The sequence below is a fragment of the Metopolophium dirhodum genome, chromosome 1 (assembly GCF_019925205.1).
Source record: "Metopolophium dirhodum isolate CAU chromosome 1, ASM1992520v1, whole genome shotgun sequence".
In the NCBI taxonomy this organism is placed as follows: Eukaryota; Metazoa; Arthropoda; class Insecta; order Hemiptera; family Aphididae; genus Metopolophium; species Metopolophium dirhodum.
The window spans coordinates 13,189,474-13,206,875 of record NC_083560.1 but is presented as its reverse complement, the minus strand read 5'-3'; the positions used below and the strand labels follow the sequence as shown (position 1 = coordinate 13,206,875).

General features: G+C 38.0%; 2 protein-coding genes and 1 pseudogene across 2 annotated transcripts; 1 reads left to right on the top strand and 2 right to left on the bottom strand.

Moving 5' to 3' along the window:
- Positions 1 to 6,115: 6,115 nt before the first annotated feature.
- On the bottom strand, positions 6,116 to 6,902 carry LOC132933474 (uncharacterized). The gene is made up of 3 exons (XM_060999748.1): positions 6,774 to 6,902; positions 6,421 to 6,543; positions 6,116 to 6,322 (listed from the first exon to the last, which is right to left on the bottom strand). The coding sequence occupies exons 1-3, from the start codon at positions 6,810 to 6,812 to the stop codon at positions 6,116 to 6,118; spliced, it is 369 nt and encodes a 122-aa protein (XP_060855731.1). The 5' UTR covers positions 6,813 to 6,902.
- A 5,007-nt stretch (positions 6,903 to 11,909) lies between these two features.
- LOC132933607 (uncharacterized) lies at positions 11,910 to 13,473 on the top strand. Its single transcript, XM_060999875.1, has 2 exons — positions 11,910 to 12,766; positions 13,269 to 13,473. The coding sequence occupies exons 1-2, from the start codon at positions 11,910 to 11,912 to the stop codon at positions 13,471 to 13,473; spliced, it is 1,062 nt and encodes a 353-aa protein (XP_060855858.1).
- A 1,771-nt stretch (positions 13,474 to 15,244) lies between these two features.
- On the bottom strand, positions 15,245 to 16,183 carry LOC132953779 (uncharacterized; annotated as a pseudogene).
- Positions 16,184 to 17,402: the final 1,219 nt, after the last annotated feature.

The following is a 17,402-nucleotide window of genomic DNA, read 5'->3' as shown; positions in this document are numbered from 1 at the left end:
ATCGTTCCTACACGTATTTTCATCCCACTGGCATCTGTATTCTCGAGTGTAATCAAGTCAGTTCTTGTAACTTTATACCCAGGGTGGCTGCACGTTTATTCGTCCCAAGGTTATCTCTTTCCTCCAGTGTAAAAAGGCAGTTTTCGTTTGCTTTAAACGCATCGTTCCTGCAATTTTCTTCGTCCCACGGTTATCTCTTTTCTCTAGTGTAAAAAGAAAGTCCTTGTTGGCTTTCAACGCATCGTTGCTGCATGTATCTTCTTCCCATTGGTATCTGTAATTTTGACAGTAAACAAGGCAGTTATCGTTTACTTTCAAAACGGCGATCATGCACTTTTATTCTTCTAACGGTTCTCTTTTCCCCAGTGTAATACGGCAGTCCTCGTAAGGCAGTTCTTGTAACATTCAACCCGGGGTTGATGCATGTATCTTCATCCACGGTCATCTGTATTTTTAAGAGTAAATAAGGAATTCCTCGGTTGCTTTCAACGCATCGTTGCTGCAGGGAATTTTCTTCCCACTGGCATCTGTATTTTTGAGTGTAATCAAGTCAGTTCTTGTAACTTTCAACCCGGGGTTAATGCACGTATCTTAAACCCACTGAAATCTGTATTCTCGAGTGTAAACAAGGTAAATCTCGTTCCCTTTCAACGCATCGTTTCTGCATGTATCATCTTCCCAATTGTATCTGTATTTTTGAGAGTAAATTAGACAGACTTCGTTTGCTTTCAACGCATTGTTGCTGCATGTATCTTCTGCCCACTGGTATCTGTATTTTTAAGAGTAAACAAGGCAGTTCTCGTTGACTTTCAAAACAGCGTTCCTGCACGTTTCTTCGTCCAACGGTTATCTCTTTTCTCCAGTGTAAAAAAGCAGTTATCGTTTGCTTTCAACGCATCGTTCCTACACGTATTTTCATCCCACTGGCATCTGTATTCTCGAGTGTAATCAAGTCAGTTCTTGTAACTTTATACCCAGGGTGGCTGCACGTTTATTCGTCCCACGGTTATATTTTTCCTCCAGTGTAAAAAGGCAGTTATCGTTTGATTTCAACGCATCGTTGCTGCAAGTTTCTTCGTCCCACGTTTATCTCTTTTCTCTAGGGTAAAAAGGCAGGCCTCGTTGGCTTTCAACGCATCTGTTGGCGCTGACAATGACCATCAGCGATATGCTAATGAGCACGACGGCACGAGTGTCTTACCGGTCAGTCCCACCTTCAACTCATCTCTTCACCCTATTATATATTCCTTGTGTATTATTATTATTATTGATTATTAGAATCACCATATTTATTGTCTTTGTTTTAGTTGTATTATCTTAATCGTTATCGTGTTTTTCTTATTATCTTTTATTGCGGCCTATGCCCTTGTTGTCATAAACTTTTGTATTGTTTTTTTTTTTGTTCTCACGTCAAATTTTTATTGTCCCGCGTTCTTTTTGTTAATGTGATCGTCGTGTTCTTTACAATCTTGTCGGGTGTATGTATTTATTGGTACACACCAAGCATAATTTATATATATATTGTTAATTTCGATCTGTACAATCGGACTGTCTGATCATTGTGACCAACCAAATTGTTATTATTACTGTGGTGTTACTTGTGACGCTACTGAAATCCATCACTGCACCTGCTCATTATTATTGTTTAAAATAAACGGCCAAATTATTACCATTCAAACCGTGAGCTATAAATTTATATATTTTAACTATATTATTGCCATCCGTGGGTCACCTGATCCGACGGTTTGTACGCCCACTGTGCGCCTCACCGTCACCAAGTGCCAGCTCCTCCCGCGTAAGTCCGCCAGCACTCGCCGTAGTGTGTGAGAGGCCGCCCAGGTCTTCGGAATCCGCATTCAACGGGTGTCTCCAATGTGGGCAGGCTGTCCGGGTCCACGTCAAGACTTCAATAGTTTAAGCTTAGTCATTAAGGTTTAGCCAACTCATGTGAGCTCCGTGGTCATTGCACCTGTCCTAACCGACTACGGAGACCCTCCCCCCCCAATAACTAAACTCTAGAATCTTGTTCTCCTCAACGCCTCACGTCCCTTTCCTAATCTGAGGTCATCGTTGTCGTCGTGCATATTAAGTTGCCTACCCAATTTATAAAAGGCGACATAAGCAATCCAAAGCAATTTTTTTTTGGCCTCGACTGTTCGTCGAGTGGTCCTTCGGGAATGTGCTGCGTCAGCTGTCTTGGCGTACACAGCATCGTAGCTGCATGTATCTTCTTCCCATTGGTACCAGTAATTTTGACAGTAAACAAGGCAGTTGTCGTTAACTTTCATGCACTTTTATTCATCTAACGGTTCTCTTTTCCCCAGTGTAATACGGCAGCCTCGTAAGGCAGTTCTTGTAACTTTCAACCCGGGGTTGATGCATGTATCTTCATCCACGGTCATCTGTATTTTCAAGAGTAAATAAGGAATTCCTCGGTTGCTTTCAACGCATTGTTGCTGCAGGGAATTTTCTTCCCACTGGCATCTGTATTTTTGTGTGTATACCAGGCAGTTCTTGTAACTTTCAACCCAGGGTTAATGCATGTATCTTTAACCCACTGAAATCTGTATTCTCGAGTGTAATCAAGTCAGTTCTTGTAACTTTATACCCAGGGTTTCTGCACGTTTATTCGTCCCACGGTTATCTCTTTTCTCTAGTGTAAAAAGGCAGTCCTCGTTGGCTTTCAACGCATCGTTGATGGCAACTGTATTTTCGAATGTAAACAAGGCAGTCCTTTATACTTTAAACACGGCGTTCCTACACGTATTTTCATCCCATTGGCATCTGTATTCTCGAGTGTAAAGAAGGCAGTCCTCGTTTCTTTCTACGTATCGATGCTGCATGTATCTTCTTCCCACTGGCATCTGTATTCTTTTATGTAATCAAGTCAGTTCTTGTAACTTTATACCCAGGGTTGCTGCACATTTATTCGTCCTACGGTTATAGTTTTCCTCCAGTGTATAAAGCCAGCTATCTTATACTTTCAACACGGTGTTCCTGCACAAAACTTGGTCCCATGGTTATATTTTTTTTCCCGTGTAAAAAGGCAGTCACCGTTTGCTTTATACCCAGGGTTGTTGCACGTTTATTCGTCCCACGGTCATCTCTTTTCTCCAGTGTAAAAAGACAGTTCTCGTTTCCTTTCTACGTATCGTTGCTTCATGTATATTCTGCTTTTTGGCATCTGTATACTTTTGTGTAATCAAGTCAGTTCTTGTAACTTTATACCCAGGGTTGCTGCACATTTATTCGTCCCACGGTTATCTCTTTTGTCTAGTGTAAAAAGGCAGTCCTCGTTTGCTTTCAACGCATCGTTCCTGCGTGTATTTTCTCCCCACTAGCATCTGTTTTCACGAATGTAAGCAAGGCAGTCCTTTTTTCCTTTCAACGCAACTTTGCTGCATGTATCTTCTTCCCAATGGCATCTGTATACTTTTGTGTAATCAAGTCAGTTCTTGTAACTTTATACCCAAGGTTGTTGCATGTTTATTTGTCCTACGGTTATAGTTTTTCTCCAGTAAATAAAGGCATTTATTATTTACTTTCAACGCATTGTTGCTGCACGTTTATTCGTCCCAAGGTTATCTCTTTTCTTTAGTGTAAAAAGGCAGTCCTCGTTGGCATTCAACGCATCGTTACTGCATGTATCTTCTTCCCTTTGGTACCTGTAATTTTGAGAGTAAACAAGGCAGTTCTTGTAACTTTCAACCCGGGGTTGATGCATGTATCTTCATTCACGGTCATCTGTATTTTCAAGAGTAAATAAGGAATTCCTCGGTTGCTTTCAACGCATTGTTGCTGCATATATCTTCTTCCCACTGCCATCTGTATATTAGTGTGTAAACAATGCAAATCTTGTTACTTTCAACCCGGGGTTGATGCTCGTATCTTCGACCACGGTCATCTCTTTTCTCCTTTGTAAAAAGACAGTCCTCGTTTGCTTTCAACGCATCGTTGTGGCATGTATCTTCTTCCCTCTGGTATTCGGTATTTCCAAGCGTAAACAAGACAGTCCTCGTTTCCTTTCAACGCATCGTTGCTGCATGTATCTTCTTCCCACTGCTATCTGTATATTAGTGTGTAAACAAGGCAAATCTTGTTACTTTCAACCCGGGGTTGATGCACGTATCTTCGACCACGGTCATGTCTTTTCTCCTGTGTAAAAAGACAGTCCTCGTTGGCGTTCAACGCATCGTTGCTACATGTATCTTCTTCCCATTGGTACCTGTAATTTTGGGAGTAAACAAGGCAGTTCTTGTATTTTTCAACCCGGGGTTGATGCAAGTATCTTCATCCACGGTCATCTGTATTTTCAAGAGTAAATAAGGAATACCTCGGTTGCTTTCAACGCATTGTTGCTGCATGTATCTTCTTCCCACTTGCATCTGTATTCTCGATTGTAAACAAGGCAGTCCTTCTTCACATTCAACATTGCGTTCCTGCACGTATTTTCATCCTACTGGCATCTTCATTCTCGAGTGTAAACAAGGCAGTCCTCGTTTACTTTCAAAACAGCGTTCCTGCACGTTTCTTCGTCCCATGGTTATCTAAATTTACCAGTGTAAAAAGACATTGAAAACCACTGTGTGACGGGGAGTATATGACCATTCCCACGGGGGTTTTTACACCTTTAGCCATATTTCTCGAGGGCTGCTCCTTCACGCCTTTGTGACGCGGTCGCATCCCTCCGACGGGTTAAGTTCAGGGCACCCTGGCGCCATGCTGACGTTCCCCCGTCGGCTACTCCCGTACGGGGTAGATCGGTGGGTCTCGCTGACCCGCGTCGGCGAGCGCTGGATTTGACCCAGGCAAATTCCCCCCTTCTACTAATGCGCTACTCCCGACAGCCCCCTCGAGGCCATCCACATATGTCGCGAATGCGCGGCCGGCGGCGCGAGCACACGAGGTACCCGCGCGTGACGGCCGGACGCACGCCACACAGCTCGACGGGCACTGTTACCGTTCGGGCGTCAGCTAAGTCGGGTTTTCAGTGGGGCTGTCCTCGTCGCCCGCGAGATGAGATTGAAGGATCCGTTATCCAGAGTAGTACTCACAACGACTCTTTTCCCACTAGCATCGACACCGGGGCAGTTTTTACACTGACGCGATGCGACCTTTTTTGAGTGGTACGGTTTTCTTTTGCCGGGTGCCGTGTCCGTACCGAATGCTCGGGTTTGAGTGCTTGACGGTGTGTGTCCCCCAGCCGGACTTCCACCTTGCACGTGTTTGCACACGAGTTGGCCGGGCCCGTGTGCTCTCAGTCAGGTTCGTGCTAGAAGCACCAGCGCGCTGACGGAGGTCCGCGTCTGCTTCCCTCGTCATGCTCTGGCGCTTTTCGCTCAAGCCCACTGGTTTGTCGCAGGTGGCATGATTCCCCACTTGGGTAGATGGTTCCCGTGCGGAAAAGGAAGGTGCCCTCCAGTAGTATACATTTGTATGTTCAGTCTTTTTTTTTTTTCACCGCGGTAATTTCGCAACGTTCAAGGGAGGATGTCCCCCTTGAACACAATGATTTTACCGTGATAAAAATCACGGGGAGATTTCACACTCGGTGTCCACCTATTTGCCCCTCACACAAAAATATTTACTGTATAGCATTTTACAGGGAGATTTCATATTTTTTGTCCATGAATTCTCCCCTTACACAAAATATTTACCGTATTTTAAAATTACAGGGAGTTTGCACACTAAAAATCGGTTTTGCCCCTTACTCAAAAATATTTACCGTGCACACACCAAATTTTATTTTTTCCCAACAAACCTTATTATAAAACTGAATTATAATTACTAAATATTACTATATATTCACATTTTTTTTTTCATTTAGGTTGGTTTCACTGTAATTTATCTAATTAATGAATGTCTGTATTTTTTTAATTTATATTCCTAAATTTATTTACTTTTATTCAAATATAACCTGCATGGTCTCGTTTAAACTGATATTGAGAGTTTGGTCTTTCGACTTGTCCGATGTCGTCACCTTGACAGATGCCTCAAAGTGTCGCCACCTGCAACATAAATTAATTATTCAATCAGTTAAGCAGTGAATAAAAACTAATGATTTTTTTCATTTAGCAATAGTTTTTTAATTAAAAAATAAACCAAAGTCTAGTCTTTACCTTTCCTTTGTTGGGACGTTGTGTATATTCGCACACTTGTAATGTGTTATCGTCCAATAATCCGTTGGCTTTTCGTCAGGATTAAATTGGCTTTTGATGGTAGCCAAACCATCTCCCTGACGAAAAGTGACAGAATTAAAAATCTCTTCATCAAATTCTTCCGCCCGCAATTTCTCTTCGAGAATTTCTCTGTATGATGAACTCTAACAAAAAAAAAAACAAATAAATAAATTCATGCCATAATTCATAACCTTAGAATATTAGATAAAGTATTAATATGATAAATTATTATTTATCTTACTGTTTTCATCTGTTTTTTTTTGTTTTTTTTGTCTACTGTTTTTTCAGCCCCTCTTTTTAACGATGTTTTAACCTGCTTTGAAGTAGAAGGCTTCATTTTTGTGTCCAGGGACTCAAATTCGTTCTATAAAACATAAACTAAGGTGAACAACTATAAATGTATGAGTGGCTTACAGCCGATCTCTAAAACAATATTGAGCAACGTTACAGTCACACTCTAATTATTATTTAATTTTAATATTATGTTTAAAATAAAGTTATAATCAACCACGAATTTATTATAACCATAGCGTTGAGTAGTTTTACGACTGACCTCCAATTTGCTTTAGTTATTAAAGTGATTCAATTACTAACCTCTGATCCGGAATCGATGATCGAAGTTCTGTAAGACATCTTGAAGCTGAATTGTTATAGATGATGAAGAAGTTCTAGTTGTTGAATGTTGACTGTAATATTGCTGTTAATACGCTAGCCTTATATACTGTAATGTTTCCACTACCATAGCAACTTTGAAATGTGGAATATTCATAGCAATGTTCATTAAACCAGCCAACGCCCTTAATTTGACCTCTTATTAATATTAGTTTTATTCCGCCAACGGTCTTATACGACCTCCTATTGATACTAGTTTTTATTCGGACAACGCCCCAAAATTTGACCTAGCTATTTTTAAATGAATATTCCGGACTACGGTCAACACCAATACATACATTATATATTATAATTACTATTACTACAAAATAACTTAGTTTTTTTTTTAAATTAATATTACATGAACAGGTCATACGATTTCTTCGAATAGAATGTAAGTTTTAAACGATAACTAGGAAAGTAGGAGATGATTCTCGACTATATAACGCAGCATTCGAAAGTCAAACGATATCAGTCCAGCTTGTGTTCTCTACCAGCAACAACAAGCGGCAGTCATTCACCATCGAACATTGAAAATACTTCAATCCTACCAAGTTTACCAGTCCAGCATCGACATCATCAATAAGGATTCATCACTCAACATTGGAAAATACTTCAAACCTACACAGTTTACCAGTCCAACACCGGCATCATCAACAGTCATTCGTCTCTAAACATTAGAAAATACTTTAATGTAAGTACCTATTTATTTCATTATTTATATATTTTTTTAAAAAAAAATCATCTTATCGAATCTAAAACTCCACATCTTTACTAGTTTTTAAACGAAAAAATAATACACGATAGCAAAAAACATAACATAACATAAGCGTTTAGGGAAGTGGTTATAATGAACCGATATTCAATAGTTTTATCAGTAATTTTAATATTAAATGTATAAGGTTTTTATAATTAATTTTTTTTTTAAAAAAAAATGGTCTTTTTTAAAATTTAAAAGGTTGATTAATTAAAATATCTATGTTTATCATGTTGTATATTAAATGGTTAAAAAAATGTTAGAAAGTTGAAATAAGTTGAAAAAAAAACAAGTGTATACAGTATGTATATGATTATAATTATATGAATAACATAATATAAAAACTTGATTATTATAATATATAAAATATAGACATATTAGCTTACATTAAATTATTCACTATGCAGACTGATATATTATAGTCATTTTAACTACCATAATGTATATTTAATGATTAAAAAATGCAAAAAAGTAGGGATACGTTTAAAAACAAGTTTGTATTCCGTACACAGTATGTAAATGATTATATTTATTGAATAACATGATATAAAACTTGATTATCAGCTAACTTTAAATTATACGCAATGCTAGTTGATATAGGAACCAGTTTCTAATTATCAGATTTTTTTTTTTTTTAACATATTTCTTTATATATATTAGTTCTAACATTTTTTTAACCATTTTAGATAATGAATTCTTACAATGATATTTTAAACGAAATAGACTATTATAAACAAATGATTGAAAGTTATACAGAAACGGATGAAAAAGACCATTTCATGAGAAGATGGAGACTTAAACAGAATAAAAAAAATATTAAAAATATAAAATATCAATTGTTTTTAACTAGAATAAGTCCTTCTCCTTCTCTCAATGTAACTTATATTAACGAATATTATATACATACATGTGTATTAAAAGAAAATTGCTTTTTTTAAAAGAAGAGAAAGAAAAGATCCTTATATTTTATCGTTCTAGATGTACCGACTATTGGCAATGTATAAATAATTTTGAAATGCAGATACAAAATCTTAATTATCAGTTACAGGAATTGGGTACAATCTGTTAAAAACAAAATAAGATTATATTTTTTTTAATATAAAGTATTGTATTTATTATGTTTATGTTTAAAAAATAATTTGATGATAGACACATGTAAATAAATAAACATTCTAAACTAAAAGTTTTTTGTTCACTTTCTTATTCAATTATTTAATTGTAAATAAGCTAAATATACCAACCATACAAAAAAATGTTTTATTTATTAATTGAAGTAAACATGACATAATAATCACAAACTAATGTTTATAGATGATGTATAATTTATTTTAATTTGTTGATAGTATTTATACATATGTGTGAATACATAAGCTAGTCTATTATTATAAGTATTATTCACTAATTAATATACACTATTTTATTTTTTTATTACTATCAGTTAGTGTATAAAAAAAACTATGAAATTTTCAGAATAAAAAAAAAAAAAAAAAAAAAAATAATGGAATCAAAATCATTTATTATGGATGAAATTAACGATGTTATCCGAAAGTACATAAGTTATTTCGATTATCGGGCGACGGCTTTGGCTCGGCGCTCTCGATAATTAAATAACGTAGGTATACGGGCGATCGGTCGTGTAACGTTATGATATGTTCGCGACACGATGCGTTTCAATATTATTAGGGGGAGTGTGTATTTGGTGCACGATAATTATGAATAGGGCTCTTCGCTCACTATTAACATAAATTATATTGGCTATACACTTTTTGGGGACAAGTTATATATATGCCGTCTAGATTGACCTGGATTGAATCATGTCCTAGGCCGACACATATGCTGAAATAATAATGAACTGCAATTCAGGATTTTTATCACGGCGCAGCAAGATGTATTTTGTATTGTCTAGATTGACCTGGATTGAACCATGTCCTAGGCCAATATAAAATTTAACGGCAAACAGAATCGCGGTAGCGGCGTAACAGTGGCGGCGGCGATATCTGTACTGTCTAGATTGACCTGGTGTTCCCCATGTCCTAGGCCAGTACATATATTTAACGGGAGAATTAAAGCGCGGAGAGGATTCTACTTCGTCTAGATAGACCTGGTATTCCCATGTCCTAGGCCGAAGTAGAATGTAAAGGGAGCAGCGAGAGAAGGCGAACACCGTTATTCACGGGGCGTATTTACCGACTATCTCGGTGGCCAACGTGAATAATGATGCCGGGTTTTCGTTACGTGTTTTATGTATTTTTGTCGGTTTTTCACGGGTAGCGACGGTTATTACGTGATTGATGTCTTATGTACTAATCCTTTTTATATTATTGACACTTAGTTTCGCTAATTATACCTCGAATTAAGTATAATTAGCGTTTTTATGTGCTTGAAGGAAGGCCATGTGGATCGACGCCATCTGACGCGTCTTTTTAGCGTTGACTCTGGTGCGCGATCAGATGTAGTATCATTATTGGACGACGGCTGCGCTGCGCTTGAAAATACCGAATACCAGAGGGAAGAAGATACAAGCTGCAACGATACGTTGAAAGGAAACAAAAACTGCCTTGTTTATACTAGAGAAAAAAGATAACTGTGGGACGAATAAACGTGCAGGAACGATGCGTTGAAAGCAAATGGTAACTGCCTTTTTACACTGGAGAAAAGAGATAACCGTGGGAAGAAGAAACGTGCAGGAACGCTGTTTTGAAAGTCAACGAGAACTGCCTTGTTTACGCTTGAAAATACCGATACCAGTGGGAAGAAGATACATGCAGCAACGATGCGTTGAAAGCCAACGAGGACTTCCTTTTTACACTGGAGAAAAGAGATAACCTTGGGACGAATAAACGTGCAGCAACAATGCGTTGAAAGTAAATGATAGCTTCCTTGATACGCTGGAAGAAAACTATAACTGTAGGACAAATAAACGTGCAGCAACCCTGGGTATAAAGTTACAAGAACTGACTTGATTACACAAAAGAATACAGATGCCAGTGGGAAGAAGATACATGAAGAAACGATACGTAGAAAGGAAACGAGGACTGCCTTCTTTACACTCGAGAATACAGATGCCAGTGGGATGAAAATACGTGTAGGAACGCCGTGTTGAAAGCAAACGAGGACTGTCTTTTTACACTGGAGAAAAAAATAACCGTGGGACGAATAAACGTGCAGCAACGATGCGTTGAAAGCAAACAGTAGTATACATTTGTATGTTCACAGTTTCCTTTCAACGCATCGTTGCTGCATGTATCTTCTTCCCACTGCCATCTGTATTTTAGTGTGTAAACAAGGCAAATCTTGTTACTTTCAACCCGGGGTTGATGCACGTATCTTCGACCACGGTCATCTCTTTTCTCCAGTGTAAAAAGACAGTCCTCGTTGGCTTTCAACGCATCGTTGCTGCATGTATCTTCTTCCCACTGGCATCTGTATTTTCAAGTGTAAACAAGGCAGTTCTTTTAACTTTAAGCCCAGCGTTCCTGCACGTTTCTTCGTCCCACGGTTATCTATTTTGTCAAATGTTTATTTACATTTGCTACATACAGATAAGAAACGTGAAAAAAATATTCGAAAAGAATTATCTATATTATATGCACAGTACAATTATATGAATAATGGTTTCATAATTTTCTTGTTTTCATTCATTATTTTTTCACCTCAAAACAGCTTTTTTATTTTTATGTCTTGTAAATATATTCTAAATGTATTAATTTATTTGAATGATATTTTAAACAAAATGATCTTTCTACATTATTATATTTTTTTTTTTTTTTTTTATATATTCTATTACAGTTTCATCATGAAAAGACAAACGGTGAGAAAATGCCAGCGGACAATTTCTACTGATAAAGAATTTTTCGAAATTGAACGGTTTAAAAAATGCTCGAAAACTTTTATCATTAAAAATACATTGGATTTTATAGATTACACGCTTTTTTTTAACTATATTTCAGAGAAATTAATTTTTAAGTTAAAAGAATCGTGTAAAAATACATCTATAAAATTCAATTTAGTCGTGGATAGTGTTTACGAAAGAATTATTACACAAGAATTACAGGATATTGCATTCAAAACTTTTAATGTTCTTGCATGTAATTCATCTAATTTTAAAAAAATACTAAACGATTTGTTCAATAAATTGTTGCGGGAAGAGACAGATTTTACACAGCGTATTTCACACTTATTTCTTTATAAGTAACGAACTTGATAATAGTTTATCGCATCCGGCATGAACAGTACAAACGCATATAAAAGAGCTTTGTGTACAATGCACGGTCAGTCTAACTTCAACACAATATACAGACCTACTCAGGCAGACTGTAAGTATGTTGGACGGAGACAAGACGGAATGTTCGGTAGCATCAATGAATTCTACATGCAAGAGGAGGAAGGCGGAGAAACCTGTTACACCGATGAAGAAGGCAAAGACGACGTCAACAGCGTTCACGAACATTCCACTGTTGCAAATTCGGGCAGCTATGGAGATAGAGAAGTTGAGTGCGGACAATTTGGTTCACGTCACTCAACTACTGACGGATTTCAAACTGAAGGTGGGCACGCAATATCACATTTCAGTTTGGATAGTTTTGATATCTTTATGGCACCCAGAACATTTTGCAACAATGATGAACCCGAAGAAATGGATGACTACGAACCTGGCACGCGACGAGAGACTGGAGGAATGCAATATGGAGGATGTTCCTATGAGGGAGAAAATCAAGGCCATGTTGCTCGTGGCTCGCCCATTTATGAGCACTTGCTTCGAAGAGTTGTCGATCGATTTTGTGACATCGATTTTCGAGGCAATGATCGATACATCAGCGACGTTATTGTCCCCCGTGGACCTAACGGAGTTGATGAAGTTGCTAAAGAGCTACAAACTATGTTGCGACAGTATCCCCCAAAACTCCCAGTCATCGTCACAGCCCATGGCGACCATGTCCATTGCGTCCACGTCTGCCGACAGTCAAACTCGGCTTGTCGGTGTATATGGTTGCAACGATCCGTCCTCTATCGCCAACATGGACGACGACGCCTTCGAAGACGCGTTTGGGCGATACGCCTCACGTCGTCGGACTGGGAAAGCATCGTGCGATATTTTTCTACAGACGGCCGGGAACCCCAACAAATTGACGGCGTCGGTTCCTATGGAGGATTACGTGATGGACGCAATTTTGTACAAGTATGTGGTGAAAAATTATTTGCAATATGTTCGTCGTTCGTATTTAAAAGAAGTGTTCATGTCGACCATGGTTAAAAAATACGGTCCATCGTATCAATACGATTTGGTTAATTTAAATAAATATAAATTTCGGACCACAGAAGTTGACATTTTGTATAACAGACATTTGCCCAGTGTACGAAATTACGAAAATAAATTTCAAATGTTTCAAAATCATAAATACTATTACGAACCGTTTGAAGCAACTCCGTTTTATATTCATATAAATGAACTCGTTTATAGTATGTCGGATAAATTAAAAATATACAAAGGTACTAGCAAAATACTCGCGCCTAAACAATGTCAATTTTGTTTATACCAACACTATAGGGAAAATACACGTCATAATAGAAAATTGGTGAAATTATGCTATCCGTTATTAAACCAAGCTACTTATGACCATATATTCGACCACATGTACGATCCTAATTATATGGATAATATTGACTTTTCATTAATTTAGGAAGTCAGATCTCGAAGGACTCAGGGACACGAAGGAAATGTGGAAATATGCGTCAATGAAATGCCGAACGACGTTCCCAGAGAGCTCAGTGCATTTGCAGAACATCAAGACGGCGATGCGAACCACTCTCCCGTTGATGAAGACTTCGGATACCATGAGAGAGGTTCCAGTGTCCAGCCAGTATGCGAGTATCCAACGTCGCTAAAAAAATTGTTGTACCAGTATCCATGTTGCCCACCCGACGCGTTCAGTAATATTAAGGAATTTTACTTGAATAATAAATTAAATTGTATACTAGAAGAAGATAAAAAATGTAAAGTAGCTCTTAGGAATTGGTGCGCTATTATACGGGACTGGAGTATTAATGAATTCGTTGAATATTATAATAAACCTAACGTAAAACCGTATTTTAACGCGTACGCTAGAGGTCCTGGAACAGTTTATTACGATATCGATAAATCCGTTTCAATAGCTTCCGAGTTATTGATGTATCAATTTGAAAACAACGAGGGTCTTATTTGTCGATTTTTACAAACTCTAGTCAATATATTAGATAAAAAAATTCCGAAAAGAAATAGCATGCTAGTACATTCTCCTCCCAGCGCGGGCAAAAATTATTTTTTCGATGCCGTAGCCGCCTTTTTTTTGAATTACGGTATGTTCGGAACTGCCAACAAAACGAATAATTTCAGTTTTTCCGATGGCGCCGGCAAACGTCTCGTCATATGGAACGAACCTAATTACGAGGTGTATCATTTGGAAAAAATGAAAGAGCTACTAGGAGGGGATACCACTAGAGTGCATGTTAAATACAAAAACGATGTTCCCCTGCAAGGCCCCCCGATAATATTATTAACCAATCACTATTTATCAATAATCAATGACCCGTCGTTCAAGGACCGTTTATCAGTGTACACGTGGATAAGCGCACCTTTCCTAAAAATGTACAATAAAAAACTGTCACCATTATTTTTTTATCATTTATTAAATAAATACAATATTACATATTATTGAATCGTGTGTTATTATTTATTACGTATCTTATTCTATTGTTACAAATTGATTGTACATCGACGACAAATCGTCACGGAAAAAGTACTGGCCCTGTGTAGTAGATAAATTGTGATGCATCACACCGTCTTCGAATGGAATATGAATTTTGTCAAAGTGCGTGAATTGGAACGGTGCTCCGAATTCAACAACCATTTCAGTGTTGACCTCAAACACGACTTCAATGTCAGTGAAACTGCTAGGTTTTATTGCTTGACTGGTGGTAGTCAATCTGTGTACCGGATAGACGCCCACGTGCAACGACGGTTGTTTTTCGACTGCGCTGTCATCACCGTGACGCCATATGTATTGACCGCATTCCAATGGTCTAAAATAACGTTTGCTATCAAACAATTTCGTGTACGCATCTTCTCGCAGTTCTTTGGTCTCCGTATCGTTCACTTTTTCCGTATTTTTACCAATTTTGATTTGTGTGAATCCAGCTCTTCGGTTTTTCTTGTTCACCATAATAACAGTGTCATTTCCTGTAACCGATTTTCCGGAAATCCCGTTAAAAACTCCTTCTATAGGTTTTCCCAACAATCCCAATTTAGGGCTATACGAATACTCGGCAATAGTTTTCCCGGTTGTGAAACTAGCATCAATTTTGGTGATGAGTTCGTTTAACAATGGCCAACCGAGTTTTGTGCTGTGTCCTTTGTCCGCGACCATTGTGTAATAATGATTGTTGTGAAACGGTAAGTGAAAAAAAGAATTCGGTATACCGTCGAATTCACCGGTAAAAATCGGTTTTCCGTCGTACTTACACCCGTACATTGCTTGTATGGTTTCCTCTTGATATTTACTATTGTCATCGGAACACGAAGTCGGATTCATCGCATCGGTTGTTCCAAAACCGTATTTGTAGTTCACACCCCGAGTAATGTTAGTTAAATTATGTGCGACCACGGCAAATTTATTTTGATTCAGTGTAGCCAAACTAGACGTAGTTGCATTTGTCTCGAAGGCCGTTCGCGGATTACGACGTTCACTTTTACGTGTTTACACAACGAACCCGGTGTAGTACTCACTAGCTTGTATTCGCTGGGCGATAAATACAAAAATGGATATTCAACCGGTATGTGATTCAACGACGTTGTTACCACGTGCAATCCTTTTACTGTAGAAGATAAGTCCAACATTTTCCAAGCCAATCCGTATGATATAAATGAATGACATTTTTTGAATACCATAGTATAACCTGTTGTAATGTGTGTGGGTCTAGGTAATACAGCATTTTCAGCACTGGGATTTCCCGTATCACTGTCAGAAGCAGTGGCGTTAGCAGTACCAGGTAAAACCATATTGGATTTCTTGTTAAAAGAATATTCCGCTGGGGAATCAGCAGCCCTCTTGGACGACGATGTAGGTGTCTCCATATTATTACCGCTAGTTGAAAAATTATTATCGACGTTATCGACGTGCTGGTGATCAGTACGCAATTGTCGGCTTGTCGGCTCGAGTCAGTGTTATTTGTTGATGTTGTTGTGGTATCAGGTGGTTCTGCATTACCCTTGGACTCTGCTCCTTTTGCGTCTTTGTCCTTGTTCTGTTGATCTACGAATAAACGTCACAGTGTTAAATTATATTAAACATGTATATTTGAAATATAACGCAGACTCACCAGGTTGTTCACTACCGCACTGTGGGTATATTGCGCTGTTACTGCCGGTAATCGCTTCGTGTGTACGTTCTGCTATGTTTTTGAGCCCAAGGCCAACAATTGTGGCAATGTTACCATAGTATTTATCGGTAGTATTCATTGCTGCCAACATTGATTTTTTATCTGCTTCCCATACTTGATCTTTTGTCGGGTTGGTCATATTGTTATAATCGACATCGTGTTGGAACGTGACCTTGTCCATTTCAGTTTTCGGTAACGAACACCCGATAAACTTATTGTTCGCATCGTACAACTTATTACCCGGTCCTGTATACGAACTTCCAAACCACGTGATACCACCATTATCACACGCTGCCTCTTGATTATGAATTTTTTCATAGGTTTCTGCATTTTTGCTTCCAACCACGGGTGCCTGACCCAACAGACCGGTACACATAGTTAGACCAGCCGATGCCATTGCGAACCACAGACTGATGCTTTGTATCACATGTTTATTATTTTTTATTATTATCACATTTACTCATACTTAATGTTTAGTGATTAGTCAAACACAAAATAACGGCTCCACGTGGAGCAATTAATTTTACATGGCCGCCCGTTTATGACGTCATCCCGCGAGAAAAAGAACTGGGTGCTTGCTCAAATTATTCTATAATTTCGACCACGACGACAACGACGACGACATACGCGGGTCCCCTCCTCTCTGTGCCATTACTTTTGCCGCATTAACGTACTAAGCATCGGCCTGATGGCCCCCATAGGGGCGGCCGCTGTACATACGCGGTATCAGCGATTAATTACAAGCGATTTCTCACGGTCTTAAATTAGTAAAAATTCATCGAGCTATCCGCTTTTCACAAAAAAAATGGATGGCATCATACATTGAGTTCTGCACAAAAATGAGAGCAGAAGCAAAAAATGAGTTTGAAAAAAATTTCTGGAAGTTGTTAATTAATAGCGTTTTTGGTAAATGTATGGAGAATGTCCGAGCAAGAACTTCTATAAAACTGGTTTCATCAGAAAAAAAAGCGAATAAACTAATGACAAAAACTAGTTTTAAAGACAGAACTATATACTCTAAGAACCTCATGGCTATTCACCAACATAAGGAAACTATTAAATTTGATAAGGCAATTTATGTAGGATTTGCAATTTTAGACGTTTCAAAAACATTTATGTACGATTTCCACTATAATGTCATGAAGAAAAGGTATGGTACTAAAATTAGTTCTTTATATTCGGATACTGATTCCTTGATATACGCTATTCAAACTACAATTTTTTTCAATGATTTAAAAAATGATTTATTACCATATTTTGATACATCTAACTATCCCAAAGACCATTATTGTTTTAGCGAATTACTTAAAAGTCAGCCAGGCTTTTTCAAGGATGAATTGAAAGGAATTATACTTAAAGAATTCGTTTCATTAAGACCGAAATTATATGCGTACAAAACT

Bases quoted from the DNA above. Each gene is read 5' to 3' on its own strand.
- LOC132933607 (XM_060999875.1), top strand. From the start codon at position 11,910: ATGTTGGACGGAGACAAGACGGAATGTTCGGTAGCATCAATGAATTCT. The intron at 12,767-13,268 runs GTATGTGGTGAA...TCATTAATTTAG, and splicing joins ATGGACGCAATTTTGTACAA to GAAGTCAGATCTCGAAGGAC.
- LOC132933474 (XM_060999748.1), bottom strand. From the start codon at position 6,812: ATGTCTTACAGAACTTCGATCATCGATTCCGGATCAGAG. The intron at 6,544-6,773 runs GTTAGTAATTGA...TATGTTTTATAG, and splicing joins TCATCGATTCCGGATCAGAG to AACGAATTTGAGTCCCTGGA. The intron at 6,323-6,420 runs GTAAGATAAATA...TTTTTTTGTTAG, and splicing joins AAAAAAAACAGATGAAAACA to AGTTCATCATACAGAGAAAT.